This window comes from Scyliorhinus canicula, chromosome 2, assembly GCF_902713615.1.
Source record: "Scyliorhinus canicula chromosome 2, sScyCan1.1, whole genome shotgun sequence".
Classification (NCBI taxonomy): domain Eukaryota; kingdom Metazoa; phylum Chordata; class Chondrichthyes; order Carcharhiniformes; family Scyliorhinidae; genus Scyliorhinus; species Scyliorhinus canicula.
The window spans coordinates 35,586,979-35,607,624 of NC_052147.1; the positions used below are offsets into that span (position 1 = coordinate 35,586,979).

Below are 20,646 nucleotides of genomic sequence, written 5' to 3' on the forward strand. Positions count from 1 at the left end.
CGACTCCCTGATGCAACCCTAGGACCATTCCAACACCCTAAGTCACCTGCTGGGCTTCCCCTAAACCCCCCCACCCAGCACCTCACCTCACATGGACAGGGCATCCAAAGGCTTGATCCTGGCACCGTGGCAGTTCCCCTTCCAGCCTGGCAGTGCCACCTTGGGACCATGGCAGTGGCCAAGCTGGCCCCCGGGTGGTAGTGCTAAGGTGGCATTGCCCAGGGTACCAGGCTACCAGTACCAAGGTGCCAGGCTGATAGTACCAAGGTGCCCGGGTGGGATCAGCAGTACCAGGGTGTTGCCCTGCCCAGAGGCAAACCAGGGCCTCCGATCACCCGGGAGACCCCCCCCGTACCATTCCGCCAGGTCCCCATTCAAGGCCGTTAGTACCAAGGTGCCCGAGTGGCCATTAGGTGCAGCGCAAGCACGGCTTAGTGGGCTTTTAAATTCATTGTGAGCAGAACCCAGATTGCGACATCTCGCGAGATCTGGTTAGCTCTCGCGAAGTGTAACAGCCGTTGGGAATCTCGGGGAGGCATAATAATAATCTTTATTAGTGTCATAAGTAGGTTTAGATTAACACTGCAATGAAGTCACTGTGAAAACCCCCTAGTCGCCACACTACGGCGCCTGTTCGGGTACACTGAGGGAGAATTCGGAATGTCCCATTCACCTAACAAGCACATATTTTGAGACTTGTGGGCGGAAACCGGAGCACCCGGAGGAAACCCACACAGACATGGGGAGAACCCGCACAGATAGTGAATCAAGCCGGGAATCGAACCTGGGTCCCTGACGCGGTGAAGCAACAATGCTAACCACTGTGCTACCGTGCTGCCCATAACTTCCTAGTGATTGTGTAGTTTCGCCCTCGTCCCTAGATTCCACTTGTTTCCTTTCCCAAAATACAGAGGTACACATTGGGCGAGATTCTCCGCACTCCCGACGGTGCGGAGAATAGCGTGGCTCGTAAAATTTTACGGCCATGCTGTTCCGACGCCCTCCCGCTATTCTCTCCCCCCCCCCCCCCCACGCCCAACTCCCGACACGAATCGCTGCCGCCGTTTTTTTACGGCCGGCAGCGATTCACAGCTGATGGATGGGCCGAGTTCCCAGCCCTTTACGGCTGTTTTTACGAACGGCAAACACACCTGGTCTGGCCGTTCGTAAAAACGGCCGTAAACTCTCGCTTTTTATAACCATGGCACCGATTGGCACGGCAGTACCACGGCCGTGCCAAGGGTGCCATGGGCCCGCGATCGGTGGGCCCGCTGCCCACGCACTATTTGTCCTTCCGCCGCCCCGCAGTATCCATTCGCGGGGCGGCTGAGGGGCATCCCGGCCCGCGCATGCGCGGGTTTCGCGCAAATACGCGATGACGTCATCCGCGTATGCGCGGGTTGGAGTCTTCCAATCCGCACATGCGCGGCTGACGTCATATGACGCGTCAGCCGGCGCTAACTCTGGCAAGCGGGCTTAACGAAATTCGTTAAGCCCGTGATGCCGGAGTTTACGGCGTTGGGCTGCTAGCCCCGACCAGGGACCAGAATCGGTTCCCGGTCGGGAAGGGGGGGGGGGCTGGCGTCAAACCCGCCCGGATTTGACGCCAGCCTTACAATTTCTCCCCATATGGGAGAATCTCGCCCATTATTTTTTTTAAATCTATTTTATCCCATGAGCTTGAGGGTCCCCCACACCCCCCACTCAGAGACAATGTGATCCCATACAGAGAGGGCAACTTCCTCCCAACAATAAAAGTTAGTGTGAGTCCCAATTCACCCCAATCTGCAAAAAGATTTCCAAATGTAGGTGGATTGCAATCTGGATTGTGCAGATCCACCCGGAGGGAATCTCACCTAATTTCCTCCTGGAGACCACTCTTGAAACGTTTTGGGAGAATTGCGCCCTCTGTTGCATTCTAAAGTAATGCAGCCTGATTTGCTAAGAAACTGCAGCATTTTCTAATGATATCCCTCTTGAAATCTGTCCATTGTGAGTTTTTTTGTTGCAAATTACTGCAGTAAATCTATAATTAGGCAAATGAAAGTATTTACTTGGGTATCTTGTTCAGTTTTAGGGTGGCACTGAAGTTCACCATTGACACATTTCCACACACCAATACGGCCAAATACTTAAATTGCCTTTCTGTTATGGCAAATTCATTTTATACCAAGTATTTTCATTTGCTAATATTGATTATTTTCTAAGTGATTTGTTTGTGAAAAGAAACAATGAAGTAAATATCAAACTGTTTCTTTAGAGGAAGTGCAGAGAAGATTTTTGTTGTCAAATTGAATCCCTATATACCAGACAAGTTAGTGACAGCTGGGATAAAACACATCAAGTTCTGGCAGCGAGCAGGTAGGACAGTAAATTCTGTTATTTTTACACCTGTATTTTTCAATTGATGGCTTGTGTTTTAATAGTTTTCCACTTTGCTGTAGGTTTTCTAAGAGTTTTGGGAATATTTGTGCACACAGTATACTGTGTGCAGTGACATGTAAATTTACAAGTTCAAGCAGAATCTCTGCTCTCAGTAACCACAATTTTTATATTAATGTAAAAACTTTTTATTAATGTTCGAATAGAATTTCTACAATGCAGAAGGAGGCCATTTGGCCCACTGGGTCTGCACTGACACTCTGAAAGAGCACCCTCCCTCGGCCCACTCCCCCACCCTATCCCCGTAACCCCACTTAACCTACAGATCTTTGGACACTAAGGGGAAATTTAGCGTGGTCAATCCACCTACCTTGCACATCTTCAGACTGTGGGAGGGAACTAGAGCACCCAGGGAAACGCACTCAGACACGGGGAGAAAGTGCAAACACCATACAGGTGTCACCCAAGGACTGGAATTGAACCCGGGTCCCTGGCGTTGTGAGGCAGCAATGCTAACCACTGTGCCACCATGCACTCCTAGCTTTTTCCTAATTTCAACTTCTCGAGGCAAAGGTACTCCTTCAGGGTGTTGTAGCCCTGGACTAGTAGGATCAATCTCCTTTCTACATAAATTGCAAGATGCTGAGCATGAGCAGTTTTCAAATATGTACTTTTCACATGGTCTTAAAACAGCTTTCTGATTGTCCATTAGGTAATGCAAGTTCTTAAATTGTCTCATCATATTTATAAATTTACTCTACAAGGTGGAGGATTGACTGGAAGAAAAGGCTGTTTTGGAACCCTGAGGAAGACAGAAACCATAATGTGTGTAGTATATGGTTGGACGGATGAGGTGGTTTTCTCGGGCACATCAACTGGCGATGTCTATATATGGAAAGATATGTTCATTATTAAGAGAATCAAAGCCCATGATGGTCCAATTTTCAGCATGCATGCTCTAGAGAAAGTAAGAATTCAAGCTTAAATAAGCCTTCAGTTACAAGACTATACTTTTTTTTATAAATGTTTTTTATTGAGTTTTCATATTTTATTTATGACAAATTACAAATTATTAGAGAGAAAAAAGAAAGAAAACACAAAAATTTAGCATGAATATTTACAGGTAAGCATCTTCATAACAACAATTGTGGCCGCCCCCTTTAGCCAACATACATATTTTACATTCCCCAATATGGCCGAGGCACATGTTTATAGGCATTTATTTATAGTTTGGTTTTGGGCCTTGGCTTCCCAGCAAACCCCCATAACGAGCCCGTAACCCCCCCCCCCCCCCCGATTCCCGTCCATTTTCCCCTGATTCTTGGCCACCCGACTATTCTTCCTCTTGTACGTTGGCCACAAACAGGTCCCGGAACAGTTGCATGAATGGCTCCCACGTTCTGTGGAAGCCGTCTTCCGACCGTCAGATGGCGAATTTGATTTTCTCCATTTGGAGAGATTCCGAGAGGTCGGACAGCCACTCTGCAGCTCTGGGCGGTGCTGCTGACCGCCAGCCAAACAGGATTCTACGGCGGGCGATCAGGGAGGCAAAGGCAAGGGCGTCCGCCCTCCTCCCCAGGAATAGATCTGGCTGGTCTGAAACCCCGAAGACTGCCACTATCGGGCATGGCTCCACCCTCACCCCCACCACTTTGGACATAGCCTCGAAGAAGGCTGTCCAGTACTCCACAAGTCTGGGGCAAGACCAGAACATGTGGGCGTGGTTGGCCGGGCCTCTTTGGCACCGCTCGCATCTGTCCTCCACCTCCGGGAAGAACCTACTCATACGGTTTCTCGTTAAGTGGGCTCTATGTACCACTTTTAGTTGCGTCAGGCTGAGCCTTGCGCACGTGGAGGTGGAGTTGACCCTATGCAGTGCTTCGCTCCAGAGTCCCCACCCTATCTCCACAAGACTATACTTGACAGAAACAGAGTTTTTAAATAATATTTTTATAAGTATTGTATGTTTTTTTTAGCCAATTCTCCAATGTACTCATCTGTTTTGCTAGCAATGTAATGTAAGATCAACAGTCATTTGTCACCTAACTAATGCCTTTCTTTTGGAATTCTATAAACAATCATCACTTTCTCAATTTATTATCACAATTGAATTTAAAAACAGCATCTGGGAGACAAGTGGCTGATTTCATTTTCAAATTAAAGCTCAGTCTTTTCCTTTTCCTTCTACCCTCCACCCGCCAGTAAACTTCCACTCATCCAAAACTCTCATGCACAACAATCCCTCCACAACAATACCATTCATCTTATCACCTTTGGGCTCTCTGAAGTACCATGGCTCCCAGTATCCTAATATCATCTTCCTTAAGAGTAAATTTTTGTCTTTGCAATGCTTCTGTGAAGTGTCTCGTGCATTTTTCTACACTCAAGGTATTGTATAATTACTTACTGTAGAGTCATAGCATTATTCAATGTTAATGCACCTCAGTCTTAGCACTCCTGCCATTGAGTCAAAAGGTTGTGGGTTCGAACCTCACCTGTCTAATAAGACATCATGAGGACCCGTCTGCTCTCTGATGGATATAAGAGATTTCATTTTACTTTTTGAGGAAGTGCAGGGATGATCTCTCCGAGCTCTGGCCAGCGTTCATTCCTCAACAAATGTCATTAAAATAAAGATTGTCTGGGATGTCCCACGGTTGTGGAGATGTTGTATAAATGCAAACTAGTTTTTCTCTTTTGCCTCTGCTTTGTAAGATATTGGGCACGATCTAATCGAATTGCAACAGAGTCCTGTGTCGAGTGCATTTAGCTGGGTGTTTCCTGGCACTCGCAACGTTGAATAAAGACCACGCTATCTTCCGGGGCCTCAGTGAAAAATGACCCGCAGAGGCCACACTTAGTCCTCTTTCCTGCAGTGAGGAACTTTGTTCGTCAGTGCAGGAGGAGATCAGGACATAAATGGTGTTACGATCTTCTGCCCCCCAACGTGATCACCGGACCCCTCAAAGCCCTAGCTCACCTACAAGGGGATCCTCGGGGAGGATTCAGCAGCCTGGCAGTGACACCTGGGCAGTGCCAGGCTGACACAAGTGGCACTGCCAGGATGCTAGGCTGGCAATGCCAAGGTGCTCAGGTAGCACCAGCAGTACCAGGTTGTTGCCCTGCCCAAAGGGCAACCACCTGGGGGCCTCTAATCCCCTGGACAACCCCCCCACCCCCAAGTGCGTTCCATCTGGTCCCCATTTGGGACCACCACTGAACGACGCTCCCCTATGGTCTCCGACGTGAAGGGTTAGATCCCAGGGCCTCGGGATATTAGGCAAACGCATATTAGAATGAGACTAGCTGCCTCACTTTAATATGCAGATTTGCCAAATACTGATCCCGCCTGCAATGGGTAGGATTCAGATCGTGATGCCTCACAAGATCCCATTAGATCTCATGAGGCGTGGCGAACTGTGTAAATCCCGGAAGAAGGATCTTCTGGCATCAACCGGCCGCGCTGCACCCCTGTTCGCCCAAATGGGAGTGTATCGCGGCCGGTAGATCACGCCTGATATCTTTTTACATTTTGCACATATTTTAATGCGTGAATATTTCATCAGTGCCTTGCTCTTCACAACATATTTCATTAGCTATTTTGAAGAGTGGAACATGCTAGGTGTATACTATTACTAGAATAATGCATATATTGGGTAGCCTATTTCTGTCTATTTTACAAAGTTCAGAAACACACAAATTGCAAAACTAAGTTAAACTGTCCTGCTAGATTGTTATTATTGTTAGACAATAATGCATGAAACCAACTGTGCTGACAGGAAAATGTTCTCAAAGGCATGAGATCTTTTTGAGTCATTTAGGATCAACACTCAGATTGTTAAAAAATATATTATTGTCCATTTTTAAATGCTAATTTGATCTTCGTTCTATAGGGATTTGTGACTGGTGGAAAAGATGGAGTTGTTGTTCTCTGGGATGATACCTTTGAGAGGTGCCTGAAAACCTATGCTATAAAACGTTCTGCACTTGCCCCGGGCTCTAAAGGTACCAATTTACCAAACACTTGCCATGTAACCTAGTCTATTCTTGAGCCTAATTACAAAATCGGTATTTGTTTCTCCTGAGCTGTAACTTGTTCGTATTTGTCAATGATTGCAGTGTAGGGGGACAAGTTGCTAATAAACCAGTTGATCATGTGCAAAGGGATATTGATAGATTAGAAAATGTGGGCTGAGAAATGGAAAATAAAATTCGGGGTCAATAGATATAAAGCAATGATACCAGGGAAAATACTAAATGAAAAGCTAAATGGTAAAAGCTGATGTTATTGGTGGATGATCATTGAAAATATCTACACTATGATCTGGAATTGTATAATGTGCTAACCACCGCGCCACTGTGCTGCCCCATGGGAGACTTATTCAGAAGGAAAATACATAACGGCATGTGACACCATGGTTAGCACTGCTGCCTACACCGCTGAGAACCTGAGTTCGAATCCTAGCCCTGGGCCACTGTCCGTGTGGAGTTTGCAAATTCCCCCCGTGTCTGCGTGGGTTTCACCCCCACAATCCAAAGATCTGTAGGTTAGGTGGATTGGCCACACTAAATTGCCCCTTGATTGGAAAAGAAAATTGGGTACTCTAAACTTTTAGGGAAAAAAAGAAGGCAAATGCGCAGAGGATACAGGGTGATTTGGTAAGGTACATTCATAATTGGCTTAGCGGTAGGAGACAGAGGGTGATGATAGACAGCTACTTTAGTGTCTGGAAACCAGTGGCCAGTGGCGTAACACAGGGATCTGTGCTGGGCCCCCTATTGTTTGTCACTTACGTAAATGACGTAGTTGACTATGTGGGTGGTAGGATCAGTAAGTTTGTGGATGACACAAAGATTGACTGGGTGGTTAACAGTGAGGTTGAGTTACAGGAAGATATAGATGGGATGGTCAAATGGGCGGATAATTGGCAGATGGAACTTAACCCTGAAAAGTGTGAAGTGATGGACTTTAAAAGGAGTAATTTAACAAGGAAGTATACTACGAAAGGTCTGACGCTGGCCAGTTCCAAAGAACAAAGGGACCTTGGTGTGTTTGTCCATAGATCTCTGAAGGCAGAAGGGCAGGTTAATAGGATGGTGAAAAAGGCATACGGGACACTCGGGGCATAGATTACAAAAGCAGGGAGGTCATGATGAAGCTGTATAGAACTGTATAGGCCACAGCTTTGTGCAATTCTGGTCACCACATTCTCGGAAGGATGTAATTGCACTGGAGAGGGTGCAGCGGAGATTCACCAGAATGTTGCTTGGGATGAAGCATTTCAGTTATAAAGAGAGGTTGGATAGGCTTGGGTTGTTCCCTGGAGCAGAGAAGACTGAAAGGTGACCTGATTGAGGTGTACAGGATTATGAAGGGTCACCTCCAAGTGGCTGGAGGTCAACAAGATGGCAGCAATCACCTCTCAGGTGACCGTCGAGCAATTGCGCATTCCTGTTCGATCCATGGAATCCCAGATGTGGTTGTAACAGATAATGGGGCCTCCTTTTTACTAGTGCGGAATTTGCCATTTTCATGAAGGGCGACGGGATTCGGCATGTTCACATACCATACCATCCGGCATCAAATGGCTTGGCAGAGAGGGCTGTGCAGACGGTTGAGCAGGGGCTGAAAAAGCAGACTTCAGGCTCGATGGATACCAAGCTGGCACGTTTTATGTTTTCATACAGGACCATGCCGTGCATAGTAACTGGGGTGGTTCCCACTCAGATGCTCATGGGTCGTCAGCTTTGTACCCACCTACGTGGAGAAGGCATTTGATCGGGTGGAATGGCGGTACTTGTTCGAAATTTTGGGAAGGTTTGGGTTTGGGCCAAGATTTGTGGCATGGGTGCGGTTGCTGTATGTGGCACCAAGGGCGATGGTGAGGACAAATGATATGAGTTCACAAAGCTTTGACTTACACAGGGGTACGAGGCAGGGTGCCCGCTGTCGCCGTTGCTGTTTGCGCTGGCCATAGAGCCATTGGCGATGGCTCTCAGGGGGTCGGCAGAGTAGCAGGGGATAATGAGGGGACATCGGGTGTCGCTCTAGCCGATGACCTTTTTGCTGTATGTTTCGGATCCGTTGGAGAGAATGGGAAGGATTATGGGCTTGTTGGGGAGATTTGGAGGGTTCTTGGTGTACAAACTGAATGTTGGGAAAAGCAAGGTATTCCCAGTGAATGAGCTGGGATAGCTGGCTAATTTAAGGGGGATGCCATTTACTGTAGCAAGAGATAGGTTTAGGTATTTGGGGATTCGGGTAGCGAGGGAATGGACCGGGCTCCATGAATGGAACTTAACGAAGCTCGTGGAGGAAGCCAAGGAGGATCTTAGAAGGTGGGATACACTGCACTTAACGTTGGCGGGGAGGGTCCAAGTGGTGAAAATAAATATTCTGCCGAGGTTCTTGTTTATCTTTCAGGCTGTCTCAGTCTTTATACCAAAGGCCTTTTTTCCGAAAGTGAACTAATCAAATGTACCATCAATTGAACGCGAGAGGAGTTGCTGAACAAAAGTATGGCTTTAATCTACTAGATGTTAGCCCTGCGGTCCATTACAGTAGAAGGACGACCGCCGGGCGTACTGGGTATTTATACCCCGCCCTGGAGGCGGGGTTAACTCAGCCTCTCGGCCAATCGGGGAGCCGTCACATGACTGGTCTCAACCAACCGGTCGAGAGGCACATGACCGACCAGGGCCAATGGTAAGCCGGTGTTCTGCACCAATGGCAGGCAGCTATGCTAATCATACCACCACATTCACCCCTTGCGGAGAAAGAAGGGGGGGTGTCAACGAGAGCTGGGGGGGGGAGAGAACTGGTGGTAGGAGTAGTAAGGAGAGAACAAAAAAATGTATCCTTGGCTTTCCACTGGCCCAGACATTTCGCAACAGTACATAGGGCGCAATTCTCCGCACTCACGACGGTGCGGAGAATAGCGGGGGTCGTAAATTTTTACGGCCACGCTAGTCCGACGCCCTCCCGCTATTCTCCCCCCCCCCCCCACGCCCAACTCCCGACACGAATCGCTGCCGCCGTATTTTTACGGCCAGCAGCGATTCTCAGCTGGCCGATGGGCCGAATTCCAAGCCCTTTACGGCCGTTTTTACGAACGTCAAACACACCTGGTCTGGCCATTTGTAAAAACGGCCGTAAAGTCCCGATCTTGGCAACCATGGCACCGATCGCGGGCAGCGGGTCCGATTCCCGCGCACTCTTTGTCCTTCCGCCGCCCCGCTGTATCACTTCGCGGGGCGGCTGAGGGGCATCCCGGCCCGCGCATGCGCGGATTTTGCGCAAATGCACGATGACGTCATCCGCGCATGCGCGGGTTGGAGTCTTCCAATCTGCGCATGCGCGGCTGACGTCATGTGATGCGTCAGCCGGCGCAAACTCTGGCAAGCGAGCTTAACGAAATTCGTTAAGCCCGCGATGCCGGAGTTCACGGCCGCGGCATACTAGCCCCGACCGGGGACCAGAATCGGTTCCCGGTCGGGGAGGGGGAGGCTGGCGTCAAACCCGCCCGGTTTTGACGCCAGCCTTACGATTTCTCCCTGTCTGGGAGAATCGCGCCCTGTGTGTCCATACAAGGTCCATGGTGGTGTTGAAGTTAAATGGACTCGATCAGCCTTTTCGTTGCCCGTGACGTCCTGGCAGACCGCCGCAGGGGAGTTGGTGACGTTGGTTCAGCCGATGGTGGTGGTTCAGCTGATGTCCTGGACTCCGGGAGCGATGGTCCTTGAACTGTCTCCGTACCCCGGGCTGGTGGTTGAGACGCCATGGATGAGGAAGGGGTGGCCTGGGTGGGGCGCTGGGGGAAAAAGGGCAGGGGGGGGTCTGTGGTGAAGGGGGGGGGGAGTAGGCCGCATCCGACAGGTGCCAGGTCCCGAAGGGAGACCGTGTCCTGCCGACCGTCGGGGTACTCCACATACGCATACTGCGGGTTAGCGTGGAGTAACTGGACTTGTTCCACCAACGGGTCGGACTTGTGCACCCGCACATGCTTCCGGAGCAAGATGGGTCCGGGGGCTGCCAGCCACGTCGGGAGAGGGGATCCGGAGGACGACTTCCTGGGGAAAACCAGAAGACGTTCATGAGGTGTTTGGTTAGTTGTGGTACAGAGGAGGGAGCGGATAGAATGTAGGGCATCGGGGATAACCTCTTGCCATCGGGAAATAGGGAGATCTCTGGACCGGAGGGCCAGTAGGATGGTCTTCCAGATGGTACCATTCTCCCGCTCGACCTGTCCGTTACCCCGGGGGTTATAGCTGGTCGTCCTGCTAGAGGCAATGCCCCTGCTGAGCAGGAATTGACGCAGCTCGTCGCTCATAAATGAGGACCCCCCGATCGCTATGTATGTACGCGGGGTAGCCGAACAGGGAGAAGATGGAGAGGAGGGCCTTAATGACGGTCGATGTTGTCATGTCGGGGCAGGGAATGGCGAAGGGGAAGCGGGAGTATTCATCGATCACTGTCAGGAAGTAAATGTTGCGGTTGCTAGAGGGAAGGGGCCCCTTGAAGTCGATGCTGAGACGTTCGAAGGGGCGGGATGCTTTGATCAGATGCGCGCGCTCGGGGCGGTAGAAGTACGGTTTGCACTCTGCGCAGATGTGGCAGTCAAGGGTTACTGTCCTGACTTCTTCGATGGAGTAGGGCAGGTTGCGGGTCTTTATGCAATGATAGAAACGGGTCACCCCTGGATGGCAGAGGTCCGCGTGGAGGGAGCGGAGGCGGTCTATCTGCGCGCTGGCGCAGGTACCGCGGGACAGGGCATCAGGAGGCTCATTGAGCTTCCCAGGACGATACAAGATAGCGTAGTTGTACGTGGACAACTCGATCCGCCACCGCAAGATCTTGTCATTCTTAATCTTGCCCCTCTGTGCATTATCGAACATGAAGGCTACTGACCATTGGTCTGTGAGGAGGGTAAACTTCCTGCTGGCCAAATAGTGCCTCCAATGTCGCATAGCTTCGACTATGGCTGGGCTTCCTTTTCCACTGAGGCGTGGCGGAGTTCGGAAGCCTGGAGGGTTCTGGAGAAGAAGGCCACGGGTCTGCCCGCTTAGTTCAGGTTGGCCGCCAGAGCTACTTCTGATGCGTCGCTCTCGACCTGGAAGGGGAGGGACTCGTCGATGGCGCGCATCGTGGCCTTTGCGATGTCCGCTTTGATGTGGCTAAAGGCCTGGCAGGCCTCTGACGACGGCGGGAAGGTCGTGGACTGAATGAGGGGACGGGCCTTGTTGGCGTAATTGGGAACCCATTGGGCGTAGTAAGCGAAGAAACCCAGACAGCGTTTAAGGGATTGAGGGTATTGGGGAGAGGGAGTTCTATCAGGGGGCGCATGCGTTCGGGGTTGGGGCCTATCACTCCGTAGCCGAGGATGGCTAGACGGTCGGTGCTAAACACGCACTTATCCTTATTGTAAGTTAGGCTAAGGAGTTTTGCGGTTTGGAGGAGTTTTCGGAGGTTGGTGTCATGGTCCTGCTGGTCGTGGCCGCAGATGGTGACGTTATTGAGATACGGTAAGGTAGCCCGTAATCCGTACTTGTCGACCATTCGGTCCATCTCCCGTTGGAAGACCGAGACCCCATTTGTGACACCGAATGGAACCCTGAGGAAGTGGTAGAGGTGCCCATCTGCCTCGAACGCGGTGTACTTGCGGTCACTCGCGCGGATGGGGAGCTGGTGATAAGCGGACTTGAGGTCCACCGTGGAGAAGACTTTGTATTTCGCAATCTCGTTTACCATGGCGGAAATACGGGGGAGAGGATACGCGTCCAGTTGCGTAAACCGGTTGATGGCCTGGCTGTAGTCGATGACCATCCGCTTTTTCTCCCCAGTCCGGACCACCAGCACTTGGGCTCGCCAGGGACTGTTGCTGGCCTCGATGACCCCTTCCTTCAGCAACCTATGGACCTCGGACCTGATGAAGGTCCGGTCCTGGGCGCTGTACTGTCTGCTCCGGGTCGCGACGGGTTTGCAATCGGGGGTGAGATTAGCAAACAAGTAGGGGGGGTCCAGTTTGAGGGACGCGAGGCTGCAGACAGTGAGGGGGGGGGTATAGGGCCGCCGAATTGGAAGGTCAAGCTCTGCAAGTTGCACTGGAAGTCCAGTCCTAGGAGTGCCGGTGCGCAAAGGTCGGGGAGGGTAAAGAGTTTATAATTTTTAAAAACCTTCCCCTGGACCGTGAGGTCCGTGATGCAGCACCCGGTGATGCGGACGGAGTGCGAACCTGAGGCTAACCCGATTTTGTGTTTTGCAGGGTGGAAAGGGAGCGCGCAGCGTCTTACCGTGTCAGGGTGTACAAAGCTTTCCGTGCTCCCGGAGTTCAGCAGGCAGCCCGTCTCGTGCCCGTTGAGGTGGATTTGCGTCGTCGTCTTGGCGAGCGTGTGTGGTCGTGACTGGTCGAGCTGAATGGCCGGGAGCCGTGGAGAAGATCCATAGTCGTCGTCGTCGGCCGAGTGGGTGCTGGCAGGACCTTGTGTGCCAGTCCAGGATGGCGGCGCCCAGGACCCGCACGTGGAGTCGGGGCCCCAAGATGGCGGCACCCAGGACCCGCACGTGGAGTCGGGGCCCCAAGATGGCGGCGCCCAGGACCTAACACGTGGAGTCGGGGCCCCAAGATGGCGGCGCCCAGGACCTGCACGTGGCATCCGGGGCCCAAGATGGCGGCGCCCGCAGGGCCCTCTTGGTTGCTGGGAGCGGGGTTAGTGGTGCCGGCGGGCTGATCGGAGCGGCTGAGAGCGGGGGCAGAGAGGCGCACAGGCCGGGCCCAGGGGCGGGGGGGGGGGGGGGGGGGGGATTGGTGCGGTACGCTGAAAGGGCCCGGAAGGGCCCGGAGGAGGAGATCCCCGGTCGCTGCGCGGCACAGCAGCGACCGATTTGGCCTGACAGACCGACGAAAAATGGCCCTTCTTCCCGCAGCTCTTACAAAGGGCGGAACGGGCCGGGCAGCGCGGGCGAGGGTGTTTGGCGAACCCACAGAAATAGCAGCGGACTTGTCGGGATGTCCCGCGGCGCAGGCCTGAGGGGGGTTGGGAGTGGCGGATGGCGGTGCGGAAGCGTGCCAGGAGGCCCATGGTGCTGCAGCGCGGCTGGGGACATAGGCGCGGGCGTTTAAGTTGGAGACCTCCAGGGAGGTGGAGAGAGTCCGTGCCTCAGTTAGGCTGAGGTCGTCTTTTTCCACCATCCGCTGGCGGATAGCGGCGGACTGCATCCCAGCCACGTAAGCATCTCTGATCAAAAGTTCCATGTGCTCAGTGGCTGAAACTTCGAGGCAGGCGCAATTCCTTCCCAGGACAGCGAGGGCCCGGTAAAAATCGTCTAAGGACTCACCGGGGAACTGTTGTCTGGTAGCCAGCAGATGTCGGGCGAACACACGGTTTACCGGCTTAAGAAATTGTCCTTTTAGCTTGTCCATGGCCACGTCGTATTCTTTTTCTTCCCCCATCATCACGCAGGCCGCCATGCCCACGCTGGAATGGAGAATATGAAGCTTCTGTGCCATGGTGGGGGGGCTGCTTGCGGTCGCCAGATAGCTATTGAAACATGCCAGCCAATGCTTGAAGGTTTCCGATGCGTTCGGAGTTTGCGGGCTGATGCGGAGGCATTCGGGCTTGATCTGGAGCTCCATCTTCAAATTTCTAGTAGATTAAATTGATGTACCATCAATTGAACGCGAGACGAGTTGCTGAACAAAAGTATGGCTTTAATCTACTAGATGTTAGCCCTGCGGTCCATTACAGTAGAAGGACGACCGCCGGGCGTACTGGGTATTTATACCCCGCCCTGGAGGCGGGGTTAACTCAGCCTCTCGACCAATCGGGGAGCCGTCACATGACTGGTCTCAACCAACAGGTCGAGAGGCACATGACCGACCAGGGCCAATGGTAAGCTGGTGTTCTGCACCAATGGCAGGCAGCTATGCTAATCATACCACCACATGAACATGAGCATCTTGGACTTTGTATGGCCGGGAAAGGTGCCGAGGGTGGGGAGGACCCTGCTACAGAGATATAGGCAGCAGGGGGGTTGCCGTTGCCGAACTTGCTTCATTATTATTGGGCGGCGAATTTGGACAAGGTGCGACGGTGGTGGGAAGGAGAAGGGGTAGAGTGGGTTAGGATGGAGGAGGAATCTTGTAAGGGATCTATTTTGAGGCCTATGGTGAAGGCAGCAGAGCCACTAGTTCCGAGTAAGTATTCAGGGAACCCTGTGGTGCAGTCCACGATGAAGATATTGAATCAGCTGAGGAGGCATTTTAGGATGGAAGGGATGTCGGTGTTAACGCCACTGTGCGAAAATCATGGGTTTGAGCTGGGGGGGGGATTGATCAAGGCGAAATGGGAAACGGAGTTTGGAATGGAGATCAATTGGGGAGTATGGAGTGAGGCACTGCGAACGGTAAACGGGACTTCCTCTTGTGCAAGAATGAACCTGATGCAGTTTAACGTGGTGCACAGGGTGCATATGACTCGGGCAAGAATGAGTGGTTCTTTCAGGGGGTAGCAGAAGAGTGTGAGAGGTGTGGGCAAGGGCCAGCGAATCATGCGCACATGTTTTGAGGTTGCGAAAAAAATGGGAAGTTTCTGGGCTGTAGTGTTTGCAGTCTTAGCCAGGGTAGTGGAGGAGGAGGTGGACCCACACCCTTTGGTGGCGATATTTGGGGTTTCAAAGATGCTGGAGCTCATGCAGTGGAGGAAGGCCGATGTCATGGCCTTTGCCTCTCTGATTGCACAGCGGCGAATTTAGCTGGAGTGGCGGTCGGCATCGCCACCGGGGGTAACGGCACCGTTGGGTGACCTGTATGACTTCCTGCGGTTAGCGAAGATAAAGTATGAGTTATGGGGCTCAGCAGGGGAGTTTTAGAAAAGGTGGGGGATGTTTGTGACCGTGTTTGAGGAGCTGTTCATTGCAGGGGAATGGGGATGGGTAGTGGGGGAAGGGGGGGGGGTGAAAAAGGAGAAAAATCTGTACAGACTGTACAGTTGATTGTTGGGAACTATGTTTCCCGGGGTGTTTATCTTCTGTAACCTGCTTTGATACATGTTTGTAATAAAATATATTTTTTAAAAAAGCTTTGTTCCCACCTTAGTTTGCTTCTCCTAGACATTGGTGCAAAGATGCACCGTAACCAGGATTTGCAAAGGCATTGCCCAGTTGGAAGTCGACCTCTCCGGCACTTTGCACCTGGTGATGCAGTGTTCATTCATAACTTCACCGATAGTGCTCGCTGGCTCTCTGGGGTTGTCATCCATCAAATGGGACCAGTCTCGTACGAAGATCAAGTCCAGAGGCAACTGATGCAACGGCATTTGGATTAAGACTTACTGAGGTTGGTCGTTCATGAGGTTCCTCGGACGAATCCTGTCCTGGAACCCCCCAACTCCGTGCCGAATCTGTCTGCTGTGACGCCTCCAGTCTGTGTTGACGCTGACATGCCTGATGTACCTTCATGTTCAGACATGGAGACTCAGATGTCTGAGGCCTCAGATGCAGAATCAATGGTTCAGCCACCTCCTGCCGGTTATCTCCCATGGCGTTCCTGCCATCGACGATGTTCTCTTCGAGGAACATTGGGGCTCGATGTTTCACCAGAGCCGAAAAGGATCCAACGTTTCCACCTGCTCCTCCTTCTCCTCCTCGTCGGACGTTGAGGGTGTCTTCGGATGTTGGGGGGAGAAATGTCGTATCCCGCAGGGGACTTACAGGGTGGGGATGATTATCTTTCCCATGCTTCTCACGGAGTATGAGTTCCCTCGTTGAGGCGCGGGGGAACTCCATCCTGCCCTCTATAAAAGGTCGGCCAGTAAGGCACCAACCGTGAAGAGACCCCGGTGGGGATCTACCAGGAGTTGTATATAGCATAACTGTAAATAAACCAAAGTCCTTTATTCTTACTAGATGTGCATTCTCTGTGTCCTGGCACTCACTCCCAGACTCATGGCTCTTTTCACTCTTGCCCCCCACTTTCTTCAGCTGTATTATTATTTTATTCTACTGTCTGCCTGTCCCTTACATAGCTCTTTCTTAGTCAAAAATTCCCAAATTAAAATGTTTCCATCTGAATCCTTTGGCATTACTAGCTATCTTAGTTTATTTTCAGCCTACTGCCTTGATTGTCGATATCTGCTCACTTCTGGCATACTCGTAACCTTAAACTGCTCACAAGGTTTTCTCAGACCCACAGGGTATGGCTTTTATTTAATTTTGTCACACCCATTTATTTTTAGATAAGGGTGGGAACTATGATCAAGGGAGATTTTATGCAAAGAGAGATAAGGGAAGAGATGTCAAGACAAAATTGAACTGGCATAAATGTTAAAAACGTCACAATCTTCTGAGGAACCTCGCGAAGGACCAACCTCCGCAATTGCATATGATCCAACTGCCATCTCATCAGTTGCCCCCGGACCCGAACTTTTGTTCTGAGTAACAAAAGCAGGCTATTTGTCCCATCAAGTCAGCAAATATTAATAGTATTAAAATGCTTGTGGATAACTTTCCACCTTGCCCAAAAACCTTAATACATGTTATCACTTTTATAGTTAATATTTTTGTTAGCATTTATGATTGCCTATGTAAATAGTTATAATCAGAATTATTTTTGTAAGCATTTAACTTTTTTCTAGTCTCCCACTACTAATGGTGCTGTGAGGTCCCTCCAGTGTAGTCTCCCAACTCCTCCACTCTTCGGTCGCCTTATACCGCCAACCCAGTTCCTTGGCCTACTGCCTAATCTCTGGCTCACTGCTTCTCAAGGCCTCCTATCTTAACTCACTCCGCAGCTCTGGTCATCCCTGTTGTCCCTTACCTTTTCTCTGTACAACCTGACTCCTCTGAACACTGACATTTACTGACTGACTCTTCCAGCCCTCCCAGAAACACACTGCCCTGCTCCCAACACTTTTTAAGAATTCACTTTTAGCTAAAGAATATTTTTGACAGATATATTCTAATAATTATAAAGTCCTACAGTACAGAAGAGGACCTTCGGTCCATCGAGTCTGCACCGACAAAACTACACTAAATCTACACTAATTCCACTTTTTAGCATTTAGTCCATAGCCTTAATTATTATAATATTTCAAGTATTTTTTAAAGGTTTCCCACCTCTACTCATCCTTATCAATTCTGGTTCAACACACATTTTTCTACTTGACTCCAATTTAATAACCTTTTTACTCTCTCATCTGCCTCTAACTCTAAAATTGTCGTCTGGGTTACATATATCCGGCCTTAGTTTTATTTTGTTCTATAATAATGTGTTATCCATCGCGAGTTAGCTTACGGCAAATATTTATCTCTAATGGATGTCCATTATTCCATTTGTGATTTTGCCCTGTGGCACTAAGTAATGAAACTGCATCGCAATAAATGCATAACATGTGTTATTTGGTCTAGAAATACTGATGCTGCAGTGGCAGGCTTAAATCGGATTTCTGAATTATTGATTTGCCATTTATATCTTTAGGTCTGTTGCTCGAAGACAACCCTTCTATTCGTGCCATAACATTAGGCCATGGCCATATATTAGTGGGTACGAAGAATGGTGAAATATTAGAAATCGAAAAAAGTGGTCCCATTACTCTACTGGTTCAGGTATCATATCTAAAAACTGTGTTGTGTAATTTTTATTAATCATTTGTTTGTTTATCATTAAGCCCAGGGACTATTTTATTCAGCTATTAATGTTGTCAGTGCCTAAGTCAATATTATAAATTGAATATTTTAGCAAACCATTCTGAACCATTGTTGTAACCTTGTAAAATCATATTGTTGAGCTGATGCTTAAATTCCCAAATGCTCAGCTTCCTCTCTTTACTTTACTTCTTGCCAAATTAAGAAATGGACTCTTTGCTCAAGATTATTGTCATCTTGCCAACTCCAAGAAATCTTTCATGTCTCTGGCCTCTCCAAATTAAATTTAGCTTGTCTTTCCTTTCTGAGGTACTTAAACACCTATGCTCATTGCTCTCAAGAATCCCAGCATTCATTTATTTCACTCACCCACTTGTGCTCAGTGCCAAATATCACACTCCCTCTGAGTTGGAATGCACCTTTAAACCCAGAATGTCATGTCATGTAGAGTGGTCCAAGGTCCAACAGAACTTTTTTGTTGCTCTTTAGCTATTTGAGACAGTTTGAATAAAAATTCCATCGGACTATTTACAGCCCATGCGTTAATCAAAGATAGAGGAAAATGTTAGTAAAGGTGCCAAATTAGGGGCAGCACAGTGGTGCAGTGGATAGCACTGCAGCCTCACGGCGCAGAGGTCCCAGGTTCAATCCCCGACCCTGGGTCACTGTCCGCGTTGAGTTTGCACATTCTCCCTGTGTCTGCGTGGGTTTCACCCCCACAACCCAAAGATGTGTAGGCTAGGTGGATTGGCCACGCTAAATTGCTCCTTAATTGGTAAAAATGAATTAGGTACTCTAAATTTATTTTTTAAGAAGTAAAGGTGCCAAATCGATAAATAATTGACAAACGAACTTCACAGATAAGCGCAGAGTGATGAATTTAGTTAAGAAAAATAAGAAGGCCACAAAACACTTGGAAAATAAGTATCTAAATGGGGTGCAGGAGCAGAGAGATTCAGGAGTATATAAAAACAAATCACTAAAAGTAGTGATTCAGGTTAATGTATCAGTTTGAAAACAAAGTACTAGAGTTAATTTCTAGGTTAGTATCAAAAAGCCAAGAAGTTGCATCAAACTGGCACAGAATCTTGCTTAGACCACACTTGAAGTACTCTGAACAGTTCTTGGCCTGGATGTTCATGACTCCATCGACGTCAGAACAGAAACGGGCAGAATAAGAAATGGTGGATGCGGAATTGTCTTCATTACCGGCACTCTGTATTTTTGTCGCTGAGTGATAACGGTGCAAGTAGTAAGCCTGTTTGAGCTGGCTCTATTGCTGAGTTGACATCTCAGACCCCCTCCACAATTTCTGTTGTGTGGGGCCAGCTTCTGGATGACTCTTTCTTGGCCCCTTGTAGGACCACAATCTAGATTCAGAAACCTTTTGAAAGGCAAGTTTAAAAGGTATTACCTATGGTCCTTCCATGGATCCATATCCCCCTCCATGTCTCTTCCACGCCCACTTTGCACCATGTATAGATATATTGAACCATATAATAACAATGACAGGTCCTGATATGCTGAGGGAAAAAACACGTATTCAGAAATCTGTTCTGAAAACAATTGCTGTTCTTACAACGCTACAAAATTTTCAATCAGACAGCCTTACATAGTATCAAAAACAGAAATTTCCGTCGTTCACACCTCTTAATCTTATCCAAGTAAACACACAGACATTGACAACTAGAACAAAGAATAACTCCAAAGATGTCAATCAACCAAAGCAAACATACCACTTCTACCAGTCAAAACAGAACCCCTGCTGAGCTAATCCATTTGTGAGTATTGGAGCTCAGCCAGGCATTCATATTGAACCCATTTGGAGAAACAGATATTTGGCTATCTGTTTCTGGTACAGTTCCCAACTCAAGCTGCCCAGCTCAGGAGCAAAAGTCCTGCCTCTAGTTTCCATATTAGATAAAATATATATGGAGAAGGCATAAGAGAGATTTAGTAGAATGATACTAGAAATTAGAGGTTAAATGAGAGGTCGTAACCATCAGGAAATATTGAACAGGGTACGGCTCATTGTCTCAAAGAGAAAAGTTTGAAGTGATCTGATCAATGTCGTTTAGATTTGAAAGGGTAAGCGTAGATCAGGTGTTTTCACTTGTAGGGGAAACTGCACTAGAGGCTACAGAATGAGGTAGTCACTAATAAACCCAACACGGAATTCAGGAAAAACTTCTTTAATAATGGGGGGTTAAAACGTGGAACTCTCTACTACATGGAGTAGTTATAGTGACTAGCATGGATTCAGACAATTCTGTCCACTGGCATTAAGAAAATATGAGTGTCCTGATATAGCAAACTCTTATAGCATCCCAGCTGTGATGCTTCACACCTTTGCACAGAATGAGTGTTTCCTCGACCATCCTATTTCAATGCAACTATGACATTGGCATCCTAACTTCTAGACAGAATTTAGCTACACAGAAAATAAACATTGCTGGAAAGAATTTTAGCCTGGTACATAAACATTTAGATCTCCACACCTGTGAGCGTTTTTAAAATGTAAACTAAACAGGCTGAAGGAAGAGGTGATATCACATTACTGTAATTAAATGATATTGTGAAGGTATATTTACCGAACCATTATAAATATCTAATTGTCGGTAGTA

General features: G+C 49.0%; 1 protein-coding gene across 8 annotated transcripts in view; it reads left to right on the forward strand.

Moving 5' to 3' along the window:
* Positions 1–20,646, forward strand: part of LOC119952316 (echinoderm microtubule-associated protein-like 5) — a 298,867-nt gene that overhangs the window by 191,034 nt on the left and 87,187 nt on the right. For all 8 annotated transcript variants that reach the window (XM_038775979.1, XM_038775973.1, XM_038776000.1 and 5 more), the window contains 4 exons: positions 2,261–2,361; positions 3,147–3,349; positions 6,276–6,387; positions 17,856–17,983. In XM_038775979.1, coding sequence (XP_038631907.1) covers positions 2,261–2,361; positions 3,147–3,349; positions 6,276–6,387; positions 17,856–17,983 — 544 coding nt within the window. The remainder of the gene's footprint in view (positions 1–2,260; positions 2,362–3,146; positions 3,350–6,275; positions 6,388–17,855; positions 17,984–20,646) is intronic.